Source organism: Lissotriton vulgaris, chromosome 5 (assembly GCF_964263255.1).
Source record: "Lissotriton vulgaris chromosome 5, aLisVul1.2, whole genome shotgun sequence".
Lineage (NCBI taxonomy): Eukaryota > Metazoa > Chordata > Amphibia > Caudata > Salamandridae > Lissotriton > Lissotriton vulgaris.
Genome location: NC_141693.1, coordinates 1,996,863,343 through 1,996,888,710, shown reverse-complemented (window position 1 = coordinate 1,996,888,710; position 25,368 = coordinate 1,996,863,343). Strand labels below are relative to the sequence as shown.

The 25,368-nt window shown below is 47.4% G+C and overlaps 1 protein-coding gene across 5 annotated transcripts in view; it reads right to left on the bottom strand.

The window, feature by feature from the left end:
- Positions 1-25,368, bottom strand: part of SETX (senataxin) — a 631,151-nt gene that overhangs the window by 100,026 nt on the left and 505,757 nt on the right. For all 5 annotated transcript variants that reach the window (XM_086924766.1, XM_086924768.1, XM_086924765.1 and 2 more), the window contains one exon: positions 19,679-19,786. In XM_086924766.1, the coding sequence (XP_086780892.1) occupies positions 19,679-19,786 (108 nt within the window). The remainder of the gene's footprint in view (positions 1-19,678; positions 19,787-25,368) is intronic.

Below are 25,368 nucleotides of genomic sequence, written 5' to 3'. Positions count from 1 at the left end.
ATTCGACTCCTATGCTGTCCTTGACTGGTTGTGATGTCTGACCTAACAAGGAGTGTTCCTGAAACGCGCTGAGTGCTACTTGCCATAAGACCCGAGTGAAATAAACGGAGGTTTATTGCAGCAGATTTTGTGTCCGTAATTGCTGTTGGAGTGAGTGACGGCTTTGGTGTATTTGATTGAGGCTGCCTGCCTCATCACGGACCGCCGCCATGGAGCGGCTGGGAAAAGGCACAGTGAGCTTTTGCTCACAACTTTGACTTTATATGTTGCACAGACACCTTATACAGTACATTACATGTGAGGTGGAACAATTTGTATGATCCTGTGGGGTCATCTTAATATCTCCATGTACAAATTCCTTGGTGCTAGTGGTGTATTGGCAAGGTAAACATCCCTCACATTTGAAGTGACCTTTGATGGATGGTAGTCACCACATGTTTACAATTGTGCCCTCCTGTTTGTAAGTGCTAGTGTCCGAATGTACCAGATGATCTCTAATGTTTCTACCTGTTCTGTATGAAAACAGTGGAAGTTCTTTAACTATCTTCATGGTATTCAGTAAGGGCCAGTGCCGTTTGATGGTTTTCACAACTTTCGTCTTGTGTGGACAGAAGGTAGTCACACAAATATTTTTGTTACAGGGGTTCTTTTGTTTGGGTTTTAGTATCTCTCCTCGTTGGCTATACCAGGTCCTCTTCATGGATGTTTTGACTACCCTGTTCAAATATCCTCTCTCTCTTAGTTTGCTGCTTAGTAAACTTCCTTCTCATAAAAAGTATTCTTCGGTACAATTTCTATGCAATCTCAAAAATTGGCCATATGGAAGTCCATCATTTAGAGCTCGAGGATGGAAACATTTTTATTGTAATAGTGTTTTCTGTTCTGTCGGTTTCCTGTATAGGCTCATAATCAGTTGAACAGATTGACAGCTATGTAAACATGATATAAACCGTTTGAGTTGGTCATCCGTACCCTTTCAAATCAAAAAGATGTCCTCAATAGAACGCTGCCAGCATTTGTTATGTTCTGTTATGTTAGTAGGCACTTATAAAGCGCACGTACACCCTTAGGTTTCATGGCGCTAATGTTCTCATGGAACTGATTTTCTCTGGTAGTAATGTATTGATGCTCCAGGTTCCCAACATACAGAATGTCTAAATTTGGGACAAAAAAAGCCCCCATTTATGTTCCTGAGCACTGCTGGTAGTATGTAGAGTTGAACAAAGTAGTTAGCGGTCAGTGCAATTTCTAGGAGATCTGTGACAAATGCCTTGGGAACATGGCATGGTGCAGGGCGTGAGTCAAGGATTCATTTATTACCTCAATGCTTTCATTCTGGGGAATGTTTGTGTACAAAGATTCTATAACCAGTGTTACTAGAATATCTTGTACAGGGTTGTTTTCTTATCCTTCAAGGAGATTGATCATGTATATACTGTCTCTCACATACGTGTATAGAACGGGGACAAATTCCTTGATACAGGAGTGTGTGTTCACCAACCGGTTCCAAGATTGAGCCGCAGCCTGATAGGACTGGTCTGCCCGGTGGATTGGTGGTATTCTTGTGGATTTTTGGGAGGGTTTATAGGACAGGGGTTCTGGGACATTTCTTGTTGAGGAATTAAAATTCCAATTTGAAGAGGAAGCCTTCCTCAAGGACTTTCGTAGTTACTTCTTATATCAGCTGCTTGATCACGGATAGTGGATTCTTGTTGAGTTTCTTGTAATGGCATGTTATCAAGTTGTCTGGTTATTTCGGCCTCATATTTGGTCCTATCTTGGATAACAATACCCCCACCCTTGTCTGCTGGTTTGATAATGATGGACTCTTCTCTTTTGAGACGGAGTAATGACTGTCTTTCCAACAGGGAAATATTATAGAGGGTGAAAGTCTTAATCATTCTCATGTTATTAATGTCCTCCAGTACATCCTTTTCAAATGCAAAGATCTTTGGGGGCTTCAAGGCATTTGTGGGTATGAATGAAGACTTTAGTCGCAGATTGGACATCGGAGTATTAGATCCGAATTCACTTCCTGAAAAAACAATTTTAGTCTAAGGACTCTACAAAATTTTTGGAGTTCTGTTTCTATTTTGAAAAAACGAAGTCCTCTCTGTGATCACACAGGACAATCCTTTACTCAAGAGATATTTCATTCCTATTTAGCTGATGGTTCGAGATTACAAATAGGGAGAACTCCTCCTTGCTCAATGGTAACAGCATCTAGAGCCTCACATTTCCATATTTGGAGGTTGCCTGGCATTGCCTGGTGTTCTGTATACGGGTCTATTATGATTTCTATTGGTCGCCCGGGGCCCATGTGTAATACTGCTTGCGTGCCTGATGTTTGCCTGTATGTTGATTCCATGCTCTCCTTTGATTTAGATTAGTGCCCTTTCCTCGCTGGGCTTGACCTAAACATTTTTTTGAAAAGGCATTCCCCAGAGTCCCCGGTTGGAAGTACCTTGAGGCTAAGTATTGGCATTTTCTGCTATTTGTAGTGGTGAATAAGTTGATGTGCAGAGATCAGTCGTCTCACGATGTAGTCGTGAAGGATCCATTCATGATTTTCCTGCAGAACTCTGCTGAGGGCGACTGCCTGCACTTTTTTCACACCTGGGAGCTGAGTTGCTGTGATCTGCAGGTTCCTGGCTACTAGCTAATGCCAAATTGCTTGGGCTTCTGGGATACAGGTCTGGACTGTGTCCCCCAACTTGTTGATGAAATACATGGTAATGTCAGTCTGAACAAGCAGGAACTGGGTTTTGAATGACTAGTGAAATACTTTTAATGCAAGGTGTAGCTTGCGTCAATTGATGGGTATGTCATCTGCTTCACAGAGCATGTGCCTAGAATTTGAAGATGGTCCATGTGGGCTCCCCACCACAGTAATGATGCCTCAGTCACTATGGTTTGAGAGGGAGCCTGTTGGTGGAAAGGCACCCTATGAAGGAGACTGGTCAAATAGCACCACCATGTCAGAGATTGCTTCACATGAGGGGGAGAATGATCTGATCCTCCAAGTTGCCTGGTCCCACTGGTCCTCGAGACATTCCTGCAGAGGACGAATGTGGAGGTGTGCACCATGTAGAGGAAGATACACGAGGCCAAGGAGCTAAGAAAGGATTGCACTGACCTCCTCGTCTGATGAGAGGCTTTCATTAGAATGTGACATTTCCAAAGGATCGATGGGTAAACACCCAACCATTGAAAGATATTGCACGTCCAGTTGAAATGCCGTTGGGCTTTCTGCGAAGTTGACGCCTTGATTAACCAATCAGCTAGATAGAGCTAGACAAAGATTTAGTTTCTCTTGATATAAGCAGCAACTACTGCCATGCACTTCAAGAAGGTTCTGAGAGCAGACTTGAGGCTGAATGGAAGGACCTGGTATTGATAGTGGTACTGCCCCACTACCAATCTTAAGAACTTGCGATGCATCTAGGCAATGGGCACAGAAAATACGTGTCTTGAGAGGTCCATGGAACAGAGCCAATCCCCCGGGTGTAGTTGAGGATATATCTGACATAATGCCAGCATCCAAAACCTCTCACTGAATCCATTTGTTAGCTACTTTTAAGTCAATGGGTCTGAATTTGTCCTCGTAATTTTTCTTCACCAGAAAGTATCTGGAGTAATCCCCCATACTCTGGTATTTATGGGGGCAAACTCCACCGCATGCTTTTGGAACAATATGTTGACTTCTTCCCGAAGCATGTGCAGATGATGGTTTGATGGGTTTGGTGGGAAGGTCGGAGGAGGACTGGTAAATCTGAGAGAATAGACATTTTTGACAATATTCAGAACCCAGGCGTCTTTTGTGATTGTTTTTGCTAATCCCGGAGTGGGTAACGGAAGGGGGGTGAATGGCAAGATTCAGGTTTTTGGCACCGGTTGTGGGTTTACCCCCTGGGCGTGCTGTTAGGAAGAGCGCCCTGTAGATTGTGGTCAATGCTGATTTGGCCATTTTTGTTGTGGCCGTTGATGATCCTGGTACCAATGAGGGGTGTGAACCCTCAGAGTAAAACTGCCGTAGGAATGGCCTGAAGGAACGCTTTTGCTCTTTTGGTGTTTCTAGGCTGACAGCCTTAAGAGTCTCCATACCAGACTTCAGCTAAGCTCTCTCCTCATCAGTGTGGCTACCGAAGAGGGTAGACCACAATGAAGGAAGATTTAAAATTCTTTGCAGAGACGCTTATTTCAGAGATAGACGGTGAAGCCATGAATGTCACTTGAAAACAATGCCATGACAACGTAAATGTGCCACCAAGAGGGAGGAGCCTGTTGCGGCGCAAATGACTTGGTTGGACACCATGAGGCCTTCGTTCACAATCTCCAGGAAGTCTTTCTTTTTGTCCCTTGGAAGGTCGTCTGCAACTTGCTGGCTAGAGTCCCAGAGCGCTCCATCATGTCCACCCAGGACAGCAGCAGCATTGGCCACTTTCATGGTGGTGGCGGCCGGGTTACAAACTTTGCTAACCACATAGTCAAATGCTTTGCTCTCCTTCTCAGGAGAGACTGAAGAACCAGGGGTGGTGCCATTATGCTTCTTGGCTGCCAGGATGCCCACTGAGTCAGGATGTGGATCCACTCTGAGGACTCGATTTTGCTCAGGAGGCCAATATTTATTCTGTAGCCTCAAAGGGGTTGTTTGGTTGAGGCTGGGGTTAGAAACGGTTCTATCGCTGGCTCAGAAAGACTGGGAACCAATGGAAGCAGAGGTCTTAAACGGACCGCTGTTGCAGCATTTCAAAGATAACAGATGCAGTGGGTGTGGGGACCGCCATTTGGATATTTAGATTTGCGGCACTTCTCACCAGAACCTCCTGGAACGTGGTGATGTCATCCACTGGAGAGATGCGAGGAGGTGGAATATCAGATAGTGTTGGCGAATATCGTCCTGTGGAGGTAAAAAATGAAGCTGCATACTTTGATCGATGGCTGGATGATTTACGTGTCCTTGACCGGGATCTGTGGCTGCGATGGCGAGCGCGCCTCGAGGATGAATGGCTTGAATGACACCTGTGATGGTGTGACTGGCGGCACATTCTAGTGCAAGATCTAGGCCTTGGTGGTGCTAAAAGAGGCATAGGCGCCAGAGGTGTTGGTGGCAGTGGTGGAGGAGGTGGCGGAGATGGAGAATTGCAAATGCTACTTACCAGTATGCATCTGTTCTTGGCATGTAGGGCTGCTGACATTCATATCTGTGCATAGATCGCCACCTAGTGTTGGGTCCGGATGATTGCACATTGTTGTCCTGGAAGAGTCTTCGAAGTATCACGAGATAGGTGGCTCCTTTACAGTGCGCATGGGCATCGCCTCCATCCCCAGATTGTTTTTAGCCATTGGCAGAGATGGAGTGAAGAATGTGAGTGATGACCATGCTATGAGCATATGTATATATATGAATGAATACTGCAGCTGCTACAGGCGCCGGGGAGGAGGGCGGGCGATATGAATGTCAGCAGCCCTACATGCCAAGAACAGATGCATACTGGTAAGTAGCATTTGCAGTTCGAGGCATGTGGGCTGCTGAATTCATATCTGTGCATAGAATACATAGCAGTCCCTCCATTAGCGGCGGCCGCCCGTGCCAGCTGCAGCAGTCTGAAAAAGTGTTTTTAGAACAGCCTGACCAACAGCTGCCTGCTGTTTGGAATGCACGTCTACACAGTAGTGCTTAGTGAAAGTATGTGTGGTAGACCATGTGGCTGCTCTACAGATGTCTTCTAAGGGAATGTTACCTAGGAAAGCCATAGAGGCCCCCAACTTCCTGGTGGAGTGGGCCCTCGGTGGGATAGTGAGAGTGCGCTTAGCTTTAGCGTAACAGATCTGAATGCACTTTACTATCCACCTAGCAATCCCCACTTTGGAGATAGCGTTTCCCTTGTGGTGTGTGGCAAAAGCAACAAAAAGCTGTTTGGTTTTGCGAAAATCTTTTGTCCTGTCTACATAGTACATCAAAGCCCTTTTAACATCAAGGGTGTGGAGCATGCGCTCCGCCAGCGTCTCTGGGTTTTGGAAAAACACCGGCAATTCAATTGTCTGGTTTATGTGGAATTGTGATACCACTTTGGGTAGGAACTTGGGGTGAGTGCGTAGCACCACCCTGTTAGCATGTATCTGGAAGAAAGGTTCTTGGATGGTGAGCGCCTGCAACTCGCTAACCCTCCGTAGCGATGTGATTGCTACTAAGAACGCAACCTTCCAAGTCAGAAACTGAAGCTCACAAGAGTGCAGTGGCTCAAAGGGAGGACCCATCAGCCTCGTAAGAACCACATTGAGGTTCCATTCTGGAGCTGGTGGGGTCCTTGGTGGAATGACCCTTTTGAGTCCTTCCAGAAAGGCCTTGATAGCAGGGACCCTAAAGAGTGACAGGTGCTGCCTATTCTGGAGGTATGCTGCCATAGCAGACAGGTGAATGCGGATGGAAGAGTACGCCAGATTGGATTGATACAGGTGGAGAAGGTAACAAATGATGTTTTGAATGGAAGCATCCAGCGGGTCAATATTGTGGTTAGCACAGTAGATGACAAACCTCTTCCATTTAGCCGCATAACAAGCTCTAGTAGTGGGCTTCCTTGCCTCCCGAATGATGTTCATGCAATCGGGAGGAAGATTGAGGTAGCCAAACTCTAGGACTTCAGGAGCCAGATCGCCAGGTTGAGCTGCTGCGGATCTGGGTGCTGAATGTCGCCATGGCTCTGCGTCAGAAGGCTGGGAGTGAGATGAAGCCTTTGATGCGGCACCACGGACAGTTCTAGAAACGTGGTGTACCATGGTTGGCGAGCCCACGTCGGAGCAACCAGGATGAGAGTCATCGAGTGCTGCCTGAGTTTGCGTGCCACCAGCGATATCAGAGGTGCTGGGGGAAAAGCGTACGCAAATCTGCCTGACCAGTTCATCCACATCGCATTGCCCTGCGATTGCGGGTGTGGGAACCTGGCGGCGAAGCTTTGGCATTTTGCGTTCTCCTTTGTGGCGAACAGGTCTATCTCTGGATGACCCCACCTTTGGAAGTACGGTTGGAGTACTGATGGATGTATCTCCCACTCGTGCATCTGATGGCTGTGCCTGCTGAGCAGATCCGCCATTTGATTGTCCTTGCCCGGGAGATGCTCTGCCATGAGGAAGATGTTCCTCTGAATGGCCCACTTCCACATGCTCTGAGCCAGATGAGACAGCTGTGGAGAGTGTGTGCCTCCCTGCTTCTGAATGTAGTACATGGCCGTCATGTTGTCCGTCCGGATCAACACGACTTTGTTGCATAGATGTACTTTGAACGCCTTTAAGGCCAGGAAGATTGCCATCAGTTCCAACACATTGATGTGCATCTTCCTCTGCTGTAGTGTCCATAGTCCCTGCACAGTGTAATGGAGTACATGCGCTCCCCATCCCTGGAGAGAGGCGTCCGTCGTCAGGATAATCTGTGGGACAGGCTCTTGGAATGGTCGGCCTTTGCAAAGGTTTTGTGGATTCCACCAATGCAGAGAGTTGTATGCCCGACCGCTCACCAACACTAGGTCTGTCAGTTGCCCATGAGCCTGAGTCCACTGACGTGCTAGGCACTCCTGAAGCGGACGCATATGTAGTCTCGCGTGCGGGACAATGGAGATGCAGGAGGCCATCATGCCTATCAACTGCATGAACACTTTCGCTGGAAGCGAGTGTTGGGGTCTGAATCGTTGGATCAGCGCCTGGATACTGGCGATTCTCACTGAATTTGGCTGCGCAGTGGCTGCCAGAGTGTTGATTATCGCACCCAGATACTGTCGCACGTGGGCGGGCTGGAGATGGGACTTTGGGTAGTTCAGAGAGAATCCCAGACCGTGCAGGAGATGAATGGTGCGTGACACATGGTCGACGCACTGTCGTTCTGTCCTTGCCTGAATGAGCCAGTCGTCCAGGTAGGGATAGACGTGGACGTGCTGGCGACGGAGATGCGCCGCCACAGTCGCTAGGCACTTTGTAAATACCCTTGGTGCCGTGGTGACCCCGAACGGCAGGACCCTGAACTGGTAATGCTGGTCTAAGATCGTGAATCTGAGATACTTCCTGTGGGAAGGATGCAGGGGGATATGAAAATAGGCATCTTTCAGATCCAGCGTAGCCAGGAAATCCCCCTGCTGAAGCAGGGGAAGCACCTGCTGCAACGTGAGCATATGGAAGTGCTCCGAGAGGATGTACCAGTTTAGGGGCCTGAGGTCCAGGATTGGCCTGAGGGACCCGTCCTTTTTGGGAATCAGAAAATACAGGGAGTAAACCCCTGTTCCCCGCTCTTGCAATGGAACGAGCTCTATCGCCCCTTTTTGCAGCATGACTAGAACCTCTTGCTGCAACAAGGTCAAATGCTCGCCTGACATAGGACGGCTTCTTGGGGGCATGTCTGGTGGAATGGAAGTAAGCTCTAGACAGTACCCGTACTGGATAAGAGACCTCACCCACCTGTCCGTGGTGATGGTCTTCCACGCCGGCAGGAACTGCTGGAGTCTCCCCCCGACCGGTGTTGTATGGTCGGGGGGCAGTGACAAGACGTCACTGTTTGTTGGTGGTGGTGGACCTGGAGCTATTGTTTCCACGTCCCCTGCCCTTGACATTATTGCCTCTGTAACCACCTCTACCCTTGTTGCTGTACGAGGTTTGGGTGTTACTCTTGTAATATTGTGTGGTCTGGGATGCCTGCCCCCTTGAGGTGCCTCTGGAGTTTGAGCGGCGAAAGGAACCACTCCGAAACTGCTGACTTTGTAAAGCCCCCATTGATTTGGCAGTTTCCGTATCTTTTTTCATTTTCTCCAGGGTGGCATCCACCTCAGGTCCAAACAGGTGGTCAGGATTCACTGTTTGATTCAGTATTGTAGTTTGGATGTCGGGTTTGAACCCTGAAATTCGAAGCCAGGCATGGCGTCTAAGCAACACACTGGTATTGATAGCCCTGGAGGCTGTTTCTGCCACATCCAGGGCACATTTGATGGATGCATTCGTAATGAGTTTTCCTTCCTGAATCAGCATCTCTCCTGCCTCTTTGTATTGGTCAGGCAAGTGTTGCAGTATGGCTTCTAAGGTGTCATAATGGGCCCTATCATAACGTGCAAGCAGGGCTTGGGTGTTAGAAATTCTCCAGATATTAGCTGCCTGTGCAGCAATCCGTTTGCCTGAGGCCTCGAAGATCTTGGACTCTTTGTCTGGGGGAGGAGCGTCACCAGTAGTTTGAGAGTTCGCCCTCTTCCGAGCGTTGGAAACAACCAAGGAGTCCAATGGCAAGTGTCCCCTGATATATGTAGGATCCGTGGGCGCTGCCTTATATTTCCTGTCGATGCGAGGGTTGACCACACGCGCCCGTGTGGGCTCCTTGAAGACCTCCGTTGCATGTTTAAGCACCCCTTTGAGCATCGGCAGCGTTTTGACTGACTTTTCAGCTACAGAGAAGGTGTCGAATAAGAAGTCCACATCCACGGGGTCCGAGTGCAGCTCGACGTCGTGGTTAGCCGCAGCTCGCTCGATCAGAGCATTAAAGGCCGCCGAGTCCTCCGTCGGGGACGTCTTGGCCGCAAAAAGTTGCGTGTGTCCTGACCCGATTGCGGGTCCTCCGTGTCGCCTCCGGCGGACCAAGGTTCGCGCTCCTCCTCCGGATCCGAGTACGCCGGATAGGTGTACTCGGCATCTCCTTCGTCCGCATCGCCTGCGGGGGAATGCGTCGGCGAGTGTCCCAGGGCTTGTGGGGACACAGGTTCCACCAGAGCCGAAGAGTCCGCAGAGTCCCTCTTGTTTTTGAGAGGGATCTTGAAATGTTCCAACGCCGGCTCCGTCGTGATCTTCCTCTTGAGGAGAGACAGTTTCCCGGTGTTGGCGTCGATGATTACCTCACGACGTTCCTCTTCAGCAAGCGGCTGGAGCCGAAGCTTCGACACCACCAAGGCAGCTTTCGGCGTCAATACCTCCTTCGAGGGTCCGCCCTGTTTCGAGGCGAAGGCCTTCGGCGCCGACTTGGGTGGTAGGGTGAAACGGATAGGCGTTTGCTCCTTCGCAGGCTTAGGCGTGAGCTTAGGCGTTACAGCGTCCTGAGCGGGAACCACACTGTCCTTTCGTATCCGCTGCAGGGATTCCGCTACCTTCATCGTCAAGGCCGGAGAGGGCTTGACCGGTCCGAGCGACCCCTCGTCGTCGAGAGCCTGATCGCCGGCAGTCACTTTCTTCGGGGCCGACGGCCCATGCCTATGAGCGTCGTCGCCCTGACGCTTCTTTGGAGCCTTCTTCGGGTCCACGACCCCTTTCGGAACCGACGCAGCCGCGTCGGACGATTTCGCCTTCGGCACCGACCCGAGGGCTTCGGGTCGGCCATTTTGGCGTGGCTCTTCGAGTCGGCCATTTTGACTTTCTTGGAAGTTGACGCCTCCAGAACCTTCTTCACCAGCTCAACTTTCGCTTTCGGTTTCGCATCCGAGGGTGTGTGACCAGTTGGCTTCACTTTCGTTTTCTTCAACGTAAGTGGTGGATCATCAATGTCCGTGACCGGGCCCGGAGGCGGGGACGTAGGACTCATAGTTAGATCTTGGGTAAGGCCCGAAGGCGATCCCTCGACCTGGGCCGTATGAAGGGGAATAACCCCTGAGTCTGGTTGGGGATGCTCCTCCTCCGAGCTATCTCCCATCGTGGCAAAAGCCTGATCGTCGTCCCCTACCTCGTCGGTGACTTCGTCAAAGTTCTCCTCACCCGCGTCGTAGGTCTCCCCCTCGGATGCGGGATTAGAGTCCGAACCTTGCACGTCGTCTTCTCCCTCGACAGATTCTTGGAAAATGTCATCTGGTGGGGGCGCCGTAGCCGATAACTTAGCCTGGAGCCTATGGGCTCGACGAATCTTCAAAGTCTTCTTGCTCCGGAATCTCGAACACGCCATGCAGGTGTCTTCGCGGTGATCCGGTGATAAGCAGGTATTGCACACAGGGTGCACGTCGAGGTGTGAATATTTAGAGTTACACACCGGGCACTTCTTAAACGGAGTCCGCTCCATAGCAAGAGTGTAGTGTAGGCCCGTCCGCGCCGAAAGCACGTGGAAGGGCAACAAGAGATCGGGGCTGAGAGTCAGAAAGAAACCCGTACGCAACTATACCGACGCCCAGCCTAAAGACCTTTTGGTCTCGAGTAGAAGTTGAACAACTATCGGTTCCGACAGAGGGAACCGAAACACATCCGAACCCAATGGCGGAAAAAAACAATCTGGGGATGGAGGCGATGCCCATGCGCACTGTAGTCCAGGGGAGGAGCCACCTATCTCGTGATACTTCGAAGACTCTTCCAGGACAACAATGTGCAATCATCCGGACCCAACACTAGGTGGCGATCTATGCACAGATATGAATTCAGCAGCCCACATGCCTCGAACCTAGAAGTACTATCAGGGAGGCTGGAGAGTAAGCCCTCAAGTACTCCGAATCAGATGAAGAACAGATCTGAATACTTTGTATCCTCTTCATGTGCCTTCAACGCTGAGATGGATTTCGACGTCGACCAATGTCGATGACTCCGCGTCTGCCTTCTCTTCAACAGTGATCTCCGCCGATGCCGAACTGCTCCTTGGTATCTATGCCCAGACATCAATCAATCTCACAGAGCCTGTCAATGGTGCAGGAGGTCTAGCTTGCCTCAATGTCAATCTGCGTCTCTTTCTCAACGGCGATCCAGTCCTGGACATCGAGCCTTACCGGGTCTCGACGTCGAGCCCCTCAACGTCATCCGAAAACATGCAGTGTTCTGGCTGGCATTCTCGGTTTGGACCTTACACATCCCTCAGAGGCAGATGTAAGAGCCCTGGTAGAGGATTGACCCTATCCTCACTCAGAGGTCTCACCTTGAGATTGGACTTGTTGCTTGAGCCGTTCTTCCATGCTATGAAAGCAAATTCTCTGTCTCCCTCAGGGTGCAATGAGAAAACTTCTTGCAGTGTTGGCACTGCCTAGGAGTGTAGATGGAAGGCAGAGAAAGCAGACAGTGTGAGGGTCTGATTTGGCCTTCTTCCTCACAGAGGCAGGGCACTTAAACAAAGAAGGCATAATTGTGAACAAAATGCCACAAAATTATGTCAGAAAAGGCTTAAAACAGTGAGACGATGATGAAAGACGTAGAGTGAAGAAAACAAAATTTCACAGGTGAATTTTGAAGAAAAAAAGCCTGAAATGCCAAGCAAAATGCTCCAGGATCCTGTCACCAGGTGTCGGAAAAAAGAATTGAGGCAATTGCCACCTGCTCGGCTTAATTGGATACTGGTGGTCCCTGAGTCCTTAAAGGCACGGACACTGTTTAAAACTCGCATAATGTCAGCCTATGCGGCTACACTGTCCTGCTAGCCTTCAGCTCTTTTGTATACAAAAATAGGTTTGTGAGAGATTTAAGCTGTTTTATGACCTTTTCTCTTCAAAATTATACATACTGAGGGGTATTTTAACCCTTTTGTAAGTAAAATCTGAAGTATGTCTCCAATGTAGCCTGTTTTCTAGGCTGCACATTATGTTCTTTCTTAACCGTTTCTGTAGTCCTTCCTGAAGAAAGGCGGACATCTATACTTAAGAAGATATTGTATAATGAAGTGCTTCGGGATTCCCCACGTGGGTTGGAACTATTCAAACACTTTTGACTTCAATGGAGATTCCCCTACGAGAAAACGACCTTATCTTTGAGAAACTGGATGCATGGATCCTGAACTTTAAGAGATCAGAGCTCACAAATGAGTGTGAGGGAGGTGACTGTAACTAGGAAGCTCACCTTCCAGAACAAGAACTAGAAGCTAAGTGAGTGCAGGGACTAAATGAGTTATGTGAGGACTACATTCATGTTTCACACAGGTGCAGGTTTTTTTCGGAGATATTACCATTCTTACCACCACTTCATGCGGAACTTAATGACTGTGACCTTGAAAAGAGATGTGTTGTCTATTTTTGCAAGTACGCAGCAACTGCGGTAAAGTGTAAACATATGGAAGGGTAGACCAGTCTTGCCTCGTACAGCTGTAGGAGGTAACAGAATCTTCAGCACAGAAACCTTAAGAGAGATCAACATATAATAGTGCATGAACCTTTTTTACTTGTCAGATAGTGTGAGTAGTAGGCTTTCACAAGTCTCGCAGGATAAGAATGCATTCCTCTGGAAGTCTGAGATAGCTGAACTCTAGCAACTCAAGTACAAGACTGCAAGGTTCAGCTGTCGGGATCTGGGCGTTTGAGCTTGCCCTAATGTGGAGTCTGAATGTCTGACCTCAGCTGTGGGTTTTTGAGGAAATGTCGGACATATCCAGTAGCAATGAAAGCTAGGGCTGTCTTGCCTAATGTTCCCCAGCCTCTGTAACTACTTAGGATAAACTAGGGGTTGGTGTTCCAACGGTGGACTTGTTGATGTGTCCTGCCGAGCAGGTCCACAAATTGTACTCCACTCCTGGCAAATGCTCCCCTGGCAGGCGAATGTTGTTGCAGGTTACCCAGTGTCAATTTGCTTTAGCTACTACAGACAGCTTGGGTGAGTGGGTTTCCACTGTTTCTGGATATAGAACATAACTATCATGCTGTCCTTTATTGGAACTGTCTTGCTATGGGTGTGTTAGAAGCCCAAATACCCTAAGCCAGGCATAGCTGTAGAGGAGGATGCTGCAAATAATCTTCTAGTGGTAGTATGCACTGCATCAAGGGTGCATCTAATTTTGGCGTTGGCAGACATGGACATAGAAAAACATAACTGAAAACACATTTGGTGTATGTAAAAAACAAGAGTTAAGTGGTCTTCCTCTCTTGAAAATATAGTGGCAATTTGTAACAAAACTGGCACAGTAAGGCTAGTAAGGTTTCGATCTGCATTGACATGGGCATGTGTGTCTCCTGAACCTTTTACAAATATTTTAAAATATTTGCAGGTCACCAGGAAGCAACATTCATTCAAGATGTAAATGTAAAGGAGACAAAATACTAAGTATTGAAGTCAGTACATCAACTCATGTCAGATGCTCAAAAAGATATTTTCAATAATTAATACAACATTCTGTAACCAAAAAAAAGAGATTAATGCCCATGTTTTAAAACCACTAATTCGAAGTATTACATCACTTGAACTAATCTCACAAAACCTTTTACATAACAACGGCATAAAAGGAACTCACAATATAGAGTATGGGAGCCATTTTAGTGAAAATAACCTTTGGCTTCTGATACAGATCATCATGAGAAAAATGTCATAACACAAATGTGTGCCTCGTGTACTGTGGCCAGGTTTAACCATGTGACTGGCTAATTTATCTCTCTCTCTAAAGGCTCCACTGTTCACTGCTTAATTTTCCATTGAAAGTGTCTGTCCTGCAAATGGACACACTTCCTTTACATGAAATGTACTGTGAACCACAACAGATGCCCGGTCTGACCGCCTGTCTACATATTTTGGCCCTTGCACTGGCTGCCAGGGATGATGTTGGTGTAAACAACAATATTTAGTGCCTTGAACTGATCAAAATACAAATGTGACCACTCCAGAACACACCCATTAGGTGCGGCCTAATCGCTGGAGACAAAGCAGAGAGCCATGGATCCATAACTCTATAACTCAATTGCACTGCAATCACTACATCCATCAATTTGATACTGCATCAAAACAGAACTTATACTAATGCTGTAATTTACAAAAGTTCACAAATACTTGATGTCTCAATTAGGTAACAGAGCCCACTTAATAATGAAGATTTTAATAGTGCGGATTGACCAACTTAAGAGCTATAAACATATCTCGACAAGGTAAACCACTAAGAAGGGCTTCCAAGAGGAGTAATCAAACAAACAGTTAAGCCCGAGAGTCACAAAGTGGTGGTCTCTCACCAGTGTAGGTTAGAGCTTGAGGCACACGACTCTCGGTAGAGCACCGTGTCGCAGAGCATAGTTGTGGTTTCTTACAGACACTCACTGCAGCATTAAATGATGTGCCTGCCGGCTGGATGGCACCAAACAACAACCAAGAGGGAACAAACAGGTACATGCATGGGTCCTTGTGAGACCAGGGGGTGCTGTTAAGCTCCAGACCTGCAGCTGAGAAACATCGAGACCACTTGCTGCAGAGGCAGGGTAGCTACTGATTGAGCAGACCCATCTCTCTCAGAAGATCAGAGGCTCAGGGTGGGCCGGCCTGTGCTTTTAAAACCAGCACACAGCATGTCACTAGGCTCCTCAGCTAGTCCATAATGTCTTTTCAGACTGGGTGGCAGGACTTATACAGCTCCCTAGGGCTGTGGCCTGAATTATGTAGGCAGAAGGGCTGCATGGAAATTAATAGCCCACCGCTTATATTAGTAGGTTTGTCAATTAGGCGTTTTCATTGTCCAAAGCCTCAGAGGGTCCCTAAAACAGACTTCAAGATGCATCTGGTGTAGTTAGCAGTATCCTTCAACATAAAGTCTGTGTGTCTGAGGCTGGTCAAATGCATGACTTCAACCTCAAGAAATAAAAACCATCTTCAAGTACCATGCTAAAAAATCTTACCAAAATTAGAACATCCCTAGACCTTACTAATAGGAAAGCATTTCACAAGGTTCTTGATAGGCTGATGTTAATTTCTCTTGGAGTTTTTACCCCTGATTTTGGATCCATATTTCTGTGCTTTTCAAAACTCACAGTCAGTCCAAATTGAGTTCTGGAAATAAAATCTCCTTTTCCCCATATAATACTCAGACTGTACACAGAAGTGTTTGTGGAGGGCGACACTGAGAAGACCGAAAACCCAACCCTTTCTGAGAACAGTGAGCACTGCAATGGCAGCTAGAGTTTGGGTGATTCTTACAGTAGGGAGGATCATGCTTCAGGACTCTTTTCTTTGCAGAGAACAGGTATGTGCTCCGAGCGATCCTTTATCCCGATGTCAATAAAGGTGCTCATTAGCAATAATGACCTTATTCTGCTGTTTCCTTTCCCCACCCTACGCCCCTTCCATTGAACAGACACAGAAGATGAAGAGGGACATGGCCTGGAAATACTGTAAGACACTGCTTCCCAGCCTGGGCACACCCTTCAGGACAGTGCCCACCCATATTGATTTACAGCCGGGTCCACACTACACAACAGTAGCCATCCACGCTAATCCCCAGCGGGGCAAACTGTAAAGGTTGCCTCCCGTAATGATTTCCAGCCAGCCAAATACTCCAGGTTAGCACCAACCTACACTGATCCCCAGCAAGAAACGTTGCAAAGAAGGGTGCCTACACATAATGATCCCAGACTGGGCGCATACTCCAGAATAGTGTGCACCCACTAGGATTCTCAGATTGGCACATACTCCTGAATAGCACCCATCTACACTGATCCCGGGCAGGAAATGTGGTAAAGAAGGGTGCCTACCCATAATCATCCCCGACTGGGCGAATACTCTAGGGCTGTGCCCACCCACTATGATTCTCTGCTGGGCACATCCTCCAGGGCAGTGTTCATGGACACTGATCCCCAGGGTGCCCACTCTTGTTGCTTCCCATCAGAGCACACAGTAAAGGAGTGGTCCATGTTGATCCATGGCAGGGCATACACTCTAGGACTGTGCCCACTCACTATGATTCTCTGCTGGGCACATACTCCAGGGCAGTGTTCATGGACACTGATCCCCAGGGTGCCCACTCTTGTTGCTTCCCATCAGAGCACACAGTAAAGGAGTGGTCCATGTTGATCCCTGGCAGGGCATACACTCTAGGACTGTGTCCACCCACTATGATTCTCAGCCGGCCACATTCTCCAGGGCAGTGCTCACACACGCCCATTCCCAGGGTGCCCACTCTTGTTGCTTTCCATCAGAGCACACGGTAATGGAGGGGTCCACTCTCACTAATTCCCAGCCAGGCACATACACCAGAACAGAGCCCATCCACGCCTGGCAGGGCTTTTAATCAAGAATAGTGCACATCCATGCTATTCCCCAGCAGGGCACATAGTAATGTAGGGTGCCCAGCCATGCTGATTCCCAGCATGGTGCCTACCCCATAACAGTGCCCACCCAAGCAAATCATAGCTTCCTCTAACACGTGCGGGCACGCACACAAACACTTGCAAAGCGCGCACTTCACCAAGAGTCTATTCCTCAACCACATGCTTGAAGACCTGCTGATGAATGGCGGTTGTCACTTTCTTGGCAAAGTGCGAGGAGCAGTGGCAGCACTTTTAAAAGCCCAGACAGAAGAGCAGCTATTATGAGCACGCTAGATATGCAGCACATTACAGAGCTCGCAGCTTCTACACCTGCAGTTTGCTTTGTTAATGTCAGGGGGCTGCTAAGGTCTGCAGAGACAGTGTGGTGTAATGACAGTGCTTCCGTCTATGGAACAGAGGAGCAGAGTTCATGTCCACGCTCACATCAACTTTATTTTTTGTGCTCACCCCCTGAAAAGCTTTTGAAATGCCTTTAAATTAACCAAAGGCAGGGTTAGCCTCCAAGGGAAAATTTTGCCAAAGTGAGCATTTTCAACATACTGTGACTCTGGGCAAAATCAGTTTATCTACCAAAACTTGAAAACAAAATGATTTAGTGAAAACCTCATCTTGTATCACATCGCATTTGAAGGGTTCCTCTTTCCAGGACAACTTTAGCATATGCAACCATATTACATCCCAACATGTTTGTTGAATGTTTTACATTCTAAATATTTTCAAGGCTCAGCTCGTGCAAATAAGAGTGCAACACTTTCCAAGTCATACCATTTTCATATGGTGCTGTTAGTACTTGGGGAGCTAGGGGAATGAATGGCTGTGTTAGGTTTTTATCCTGTCGGTACTGATCTTAGAACAGCATGCACTTTTTTGCCAATTCACCATGAACCCACTACAAAGACCTCATTGATGTGGGAACCCATACATTGGTGGTCAAAGCGTGGCACAGAAAAGGGGTGTAATCACGTGAAACGGATACATAAAAATCAGTCAGGCTTTACTTTTTTCAAACTCTGCAGCAAAGAAATTGACAAAAAGGACACTTTTTAACATTAAATCTATTCTGGCTTACTTATCACAAAGGCTGCATTTTAAAATATCGTATGGTGTTAAGACGCCTTCTTCAGAGACCTTTGTGTGCCCAGAAAATCTCAGGGGATAATAGTAAGAGTAGGACAACTCTAGTGGTTAGTGCAATTTCTGGAGAGATCCACTTTTCTTTTCTAGTAGCAGTTTTGATGCATAATGATGCACTGATTGCGAATATATCTCCTGTAAAGCACACTATGTAACCTGCAAATCACAAATTTTAATTGTAGATAGGTAAGAGGGTTTTTGCTTTTGACACATAACCATTATTACCTGCAGTTCATAAACTACAACCCTTATAATACAGCACAGTAAGCTATGAACCCGCCTAAACAAGCTTCTAACAAACTGCAAAGTATGGGTTTAAAACCTTATTGTTTTATTTCTCAATTTGTCTAATAAAGCTGCTAAAAAAGTAGTAACAAAAGTCTAATAAATAGAGAGACAGACCCAGCACGGTTACATTTTAAATTCAGACTTCGTGTTTCAACCAGCTATGCACTCTTAACATAGTCCTACCATCTTAAAGTGCAGTACATGAATATAGCTTTTAATTCAGGAGTACTCCAAGTCAAAAACCTGTCTCAAATGTTTCTCTTAAGTACTTGACTTGTAAAGTGATAAGATGTCTGCCTTTGTTTCCCCTCCATTGCTTTGGTGTATATGTATTAGGTTCTAGGTGACCCCAGCCAGTCTTGTTGTTGAATAAACATAGGGCTATTGGCACCTTAAATGAGGCCTTTGTTTTGGGCCAACTCAAATTGTAAATAAGAAAGCCTCTTCGCAATCTGCATATTCTTGTTCGTAACAATACGGTAGACAGCCTGCAGACGCTGAAAATGTCAGCATATTTCACTGGGATCTCAGATCAAGCTCTATAATAGCTGCCTCCTTCGAACCCTGCTGTTAAGTAAACTCTTATAATGGCACAACCTTCAATGTTCTGTCATTTTCTAAACCCAGGGTGTAGGTGCCACAGGAGTGTACCTTTCATGACACAAGGGCATGTATCTGTGTTGCAAAATTGTCTCAATACCTTATCATATAGAGTTGTGTGTAATGCACTGGTTTGTGCTCTTGTAAACAGAATTTTGGGATGGTAATTGTCACAGATTTATGTTGCTTTGCGCAGCACGCGTTTGCATAATCAGATGCTTGGCGCATATAGCCTTGGTTGCAACGCAGAGGGATCTTGCACCATCGCACAAGGAGTAAAGTAAGTATAGGGAACATTGAAGCTGATCCCGCATAGGGCACATTCTCCAGGACAGTGCCCACTCACAGAGTCCCAGCAGGGCGAGCACTCCAGGACCATGCCCACTCTCCCTGTTGTCCAGCAGGGCACTCACTCCAGGAGGACAGTGCCCACTCACAGAGTCCCAGCAGGGCGAGCACTCACGGACCATGCCCACTCTCCCTGTTGTCCAGCAGGGCACTCACTCCAGGAGGACAGTGCCCACTTGTGCCGATTTCAAGCCGGGCAGATACTCCAAGATAGTGTCCACTCACACTAAGCCCTATCAGGGAATAACCAAAAGGTGGATGCCTCCCCAAGGCTGGCCCCAGAAGCGCACATATTCCAGGACAAAGCCCACTTATGCTGATTCGTAGCCCACCCATGAAGCTCTGAAGAAGAAAGATTCTGCAGGTCAGAGGAGACTTACCGTGGAGATGACGGTGGCTGGTAGTTGCTCCGGGTCGCCTACTAGGATAAGCTTAGAACAGCGGTGGATAAGAGGTATGAGAGTCTCCACTTCACAAGCTTGCCCAGCCTGGGAGGCAGAAGAAAAACATTATAAACTATTAAACATCTGAGAAACATCATTAACACATGTAATGTAGAAAGCAGGTACATTAAGTGACTTCCAGGAGAAACTTATTTAGTTTAAATAGTAATGCTAATTTTACAGCACTTCCTCATAAGCCTACGAAGGCCTAAAACTATAACAGAAAGATAACTGCAGTCAAAAGTCTTGAACTCTTAATCCTCAACTGAGATTGAATTTTCACCGCCCCAGTGTCCTTGATCGCCTTCTTATTGCCGATCAGAAATCCCCAACAAATAACATTAAAGCAATGGGGAAGGCAGGTGACACTAGGTGCAGGGTAAGGAATAAAACCATTAAGTCCCAAAACACATTAAATAGGGTTTTTAGACAATAATGATTTTCATGAAAAAAGAGCAGAGATTTAGTACTGGCTAGTAAATGGTCAACACCTACACTGCCCGAAATACAGAGGGGCTTTGTGAATCAATGCCATGAAGTGACAAATTATGGAAAATTACCTTCAAGGAGATTTCAATTCTCTGACTGCTTACCTCTTAATGCTTGGGAATGGTCTACAGTGCAAGATAAAACGCTAACAGGATTCTTACAAATATGCTATCTTCACCCTAAGTCTATTATGTGAATATGTAATGTCCGAATGCCAAGGAGATTTTGAAATGCCCAGCTCCTGGTCTCATTGGGAAGTGATGCTTTATCTGTGTTATGACCCCCACCGTTTCACCGGGAAGAAAAGCCACCCCAAAAACAGTGCCCAATATAGGGTGCATATATCAGAGTCTTTGGCAAGGAACCAGACGGGAATCTTTAGGTTTGAAAATTCCAAGTTGTGGAGTGTGTTACAGACCGGCTGAAGATTGTGAGAGACTTTGGGCACGACTTGAAGTTTGGCGGACAAGTTACACCTTCACAAACAATGTATATCATGTCAGCCAAAGTACAAGCGTTGTTGGATATAATGTGACTGCAATACAGAGGATGGTATATGCATCACACTAGTAAAGGAGTAACTGGTCAGCAGAACTCAAAATCAGGTCCTTCGTCTGGAGACAAACTATTAGCCACCTGAGCACACATGAGTAAAGGGGCATATTCTGTTGGCAACAGTGGAGGCCACTGCAGAGCAGAGTACCTTAATCCACGCTCTTGAAGGCCATACAGAGTTAAAAGACAAGGTAATAGTATTTGGAAGGCAGAACTTCGATTGTAAAGAATAGGGACTAATGATGCTTTTCCTCGACAGGAAAAAACAAATTAGTTACCTGTACAAGGTAGTTCTCCAGTGTGATATCTTTCATAGATCCACATGATTGAATCATCCCTGTGGTCAAGGTGGGAGTCCTACAGTAATTAGAATACTGTAAATGGAATAACTTGATCCTTCCCCAACAGGCGTTGTGTAATCCGGGGAATCGCTGGGAAGTCACTGTCCGAGAAAGAGTCACCCTTCCCAGGGCTGCCTCTACTGCTTCCTTTAAAGTCTTCTCTGGTGTATGCCTTTTGGGTTTGTCCCTCGAGAAAGTGATGATGCTTCTGAAAGCCAGAACGCTGAGGTGCTGCTGCCAGTTTTGCATTCCTTTGTGCCTGCTGGTGACTGAAAACAGATTTGTTCCAGTCTGTGTCTTGAGTGCCCTGTAGCTTTCACTGTTATCAGTGTCTTTCTTAATCATGTCCACTTGTGGACCAAACAGCTAATTGCCATCAAAGGGGGTGATGATGAGAAGTTATTAGACTTCTGAACAGATACCGAAAGCAAGGCATATCGTCTGAGAATGACACAGGTATTTATCATCTTAGAGGCTGTATCTGCAGTATCGAATATACAGTAAATATTTGCATTAGAGATAATTATCCCTTCTTGCACCAGCTCTCTGCCACATTTGCAGCAGGCGTCAGGGAGATGCTGGATTAGCTGTTACATCTCCTCCCAATGATGTTGGTCATACCTTGAGAGGACAGGGCTACGCACCATTGTGTTCTGCTACTGCATTTTGCTTCCCGGTTGCATCAATCTTTTGGCTCTCTACCTGTTCCCTGGCGAATAACCTCCTTCTAAGCTGTATGACTATCACAGAGTCAGATGGTATAGGCCGCTGATGTAAAGTAGGTCATCAGCTCCAGCCTGCATATTTTCTGTATTTGTGGTGCAACCACGTCGACATTGATTGCTTCTTGAAATTCTCGCCTGCTCAGTTTGGCATACACTTAAGCATGGAGATGAACTGAACAGACTTCTCTGCATAAGGCAAGGACTCCACCAGAAGTCCATTTCTTCCTTTCATGATGTGCAGCTTCACCTTTTAGTGATCTTTTGCTCTTTAAATTACAGCGTGGTATGCAGTCATCCCATCTGGGAGTGAAGACTTCAACCAAGGTTGGAGTTCTATTAATGGTCCCCGCTGCAGGCTTGCCAAGGATCATCCCCATCACATATCCGACAGAGTAATAATAGTAGTTTTGTGGGTCATACAGCCTGTCCTAATCGGTCAGTGTGAACGGAGTCCTGGGGTGAAATGTGCCAACAGTGGTGACTGCGGTAGTGGAAGAATGGAGTTGGGGGAATGCTGACAGTTTGTTTTTTGCTGCCGACGTTCCTTTGAGCAAGGGAACATTTGCATCTCCTCAAAGATAGACTCCTTAAATTTCAGCTTCCTCTTCTTCAAAGGTGTTGGGTCCAAATCTAGTTGGGGAGATCAAGCCAGAATCTTTCATGATGTAGGGTGAATGTAAAGCTTCTTTTGCCTCATGTCTGCTTTCTATAGTAGCTCTCTGGTAGTGCTGCTCAATGTTGAAGCTGGTCTTGGAGTCGACCTCGCATCAAAGGATGCAGGTCGGTGCTTCAGTGCTGGGAAGGCATGACCTAGTTTTGAGACTCAATAACTTCCCGTCAAAGTTTTTCTAGAACACGCAGTGGCTGGCAGTGCAGAGCGGGTTAGGTCGTAGTGCCCAATGCAAACGGGTGAGGCCTTGGTGAAATAGTCTAGGGGATTGAAACCCAGCATTCTCAAGCCCTACTAAGGTCGAGCCCTGAAGGGCTAATCCACAGATGGTGTGTTTGGAGCAGTTCCTTGGAAACTCCAGCACACAGAATTGCTGACATTGTGTGTTTTCAGCGGTTGCGAATAGATCTAACCAAGACTCTCCCGACAACTGAACAAAACCTTGCACCAACCTCTGGATGGAGACACCATTTATGAACCGCTAGGCATCTTCCGATAAGTGTGCCTGACCTGGCGTTCAGAGAGTCTGTCAAGTGTTGAACCATCAGGGATATGCCTGGACGTTCCAGCCATGTCCAGACAGGCAGGGCCTATTCACAGAGGGTCCACAACCCTACTCCGCCCTATTGGTTTCATTAACACATGGCGGTGGTGTGGTCTGTGAATACCTGCACTAACCTTCCCTTGACAGAGGGCAGAAAGGCTTTTAATGCCAGCAGCCGGATCGCCCGGAGCTCCAGTAGGTTGATGTGGAGTCCAGATTCCTACGGATACCAATGTGCCCTGATCGCCACCTCTCCTAGATGGTCGCCCTTCCCAGCAGGAAAGCCTCTGTCACCACTATTGGATCTGGTGTGGAAAGGTAGAGGAGTCTGCGCTGACCCAATCGCGGTTCGTTAAATCACCACAGAAGATCTTTTGCAGTTCCCCTCCAAGATCTGGAAATTCACCTGATGCTACGCCCACTGGAACTCCAGGTCCCACTGCAGGACACATATATGCCAGAGGGCAGGTGTCACAAGCGGGATGCAGGAGGCCATGAGTCCTAGAAACCCAACAGTCAGTCTCACTGAAATCCAGGAAAGAGGCTGAAAGATTGCTATCAATTACCGTTCGGGAGGATAGGTCCAAACTGCAGCATGTCCAGAACAGTGCTGATGAAAGGGAGAGGCTGAGAGTGAGTCCGGTGTGACTTCGGCACATCGATAGAGAACCTCAGCGAGTGCAAAGGGTACGCCATAGTCTGGTGGTTGGAGACAGCTTAGAGTGAGCCTGCCTTCAATAGCCAGTCAAGAAAGGGGAGAATGGCACCCCTGATCTCTAAAGATAAGCTGCAACAACTACCATCACCTTGGTGAACTCCCAAGGGGTGCTGGTAAGGCCAAAAGGGTGCACAGCAAACAAAGCGTCTGTGGCCCACCGTGAACCGCAGGTAAAACTGTGGGCAGGCAGGACAGTAACGTATATATGTATCTGAAGGTGATCACCAATTTGCAAATTAACATTTGTGACAACATGCATGTATTCTTTAGCCTCCCTGAGGAAGTCTTAGTCAAAGGCGAGACACAAGTGGGCTGTCCTTGGACCAATTATACTTTATGGCTGTATCTTGATGTTCTTCTGTAGTGCGAGAAGGACAAGTCTAATTTGCACTGTAGTTGGTTGAATATATTTATGTACAGTTCGTGTGTGATATATACTAAATACTACCAGTTAATAACCGTGTTGGTTGATTTTGCTGGTCAGGTTCAATAAAACATTGCTGCTAACAGTAAGTTTTTTCTTGACCACATCAAGTTGTGATATTGCTAGCCCAAACTGTGCTGTGCTCCAGACATCAGTCAGGATAGGAATATGGAGTCCAACACTACCATCCAGTCTCTGGGATCCAGGGCAGACAGGACTGAAGTGAGCGTGAGCAATTTGAACTTCTTCTTGAGGAAGAAATTGAGAGGGCGTAGATCTAGGATAGGACGAAGGGTTCTGACTTTCTTGGGCACCAGAAAGTAGCAGAAATAACAACCACGACCTACGTCTGGCGTCGGCATCCTCTCTATGGTTCGCTTGGCCAAGAGAGCTGTCACTTCCTGGCAAAGAAAGGAGAGATGATACTCCATCAGCCCGTCGCAAGTGGTTGGCATACGTGGACGAATAGTCACGAAAGGACATTTTGAAGAACACAGCGGTCTGATGTTATAGACCTCCAGCGCCCATGATGGTATGAAGACAGGGGTTTGGAGGCTGCCGGAGGAGTGGTGGACTGGCCCCACCTCTGGCTGACCAACCAACAAGGTCTGTGGGGACCACGTCCTCAGTAATACAGAGACTGAGAAGCATGCACACCATGGTGGCTGGGCTGGTAAAGACGCAGCTGGAAGCACCTTCCTTGGACACGAAAGAAGTGCAACGGTGTACTGGGGTTGGTGGGGGCCCATGGAAAGTACAAAGGACCAGTAGTTCTGCTATCTTTGAAGCACTACAGCTCTGAGTCCGCCATGTCTCTGAACATGGGGCATCAAAGCACATGTCCATAAGCACCACTTGGATATCCCTGGAAAAGACAGTTGTGCTTAGCCAGGTGTGGCTCTGTAAGGCCACCGACATAGAAACCACTCTGCCTAGTGAGTTGGTCGTGTTCAGCCAACAAAGCATTGTGAACTTTGCGGCATCTCTCCCATCAGAAATAGCTTGTGAGAGTATGGCCCAGCCGTTCTAAAGGACCATGGGCAGCACCTGCGCACCAAATCCCATAGGGCTTGATCCCTGGGGCGGGCAGCGGGCAATTGTCCTGTACATAGGAGCCTCTGTGCAGGGTTGGGTCAAGTCCACAGCAGGACGTTCGTTAGG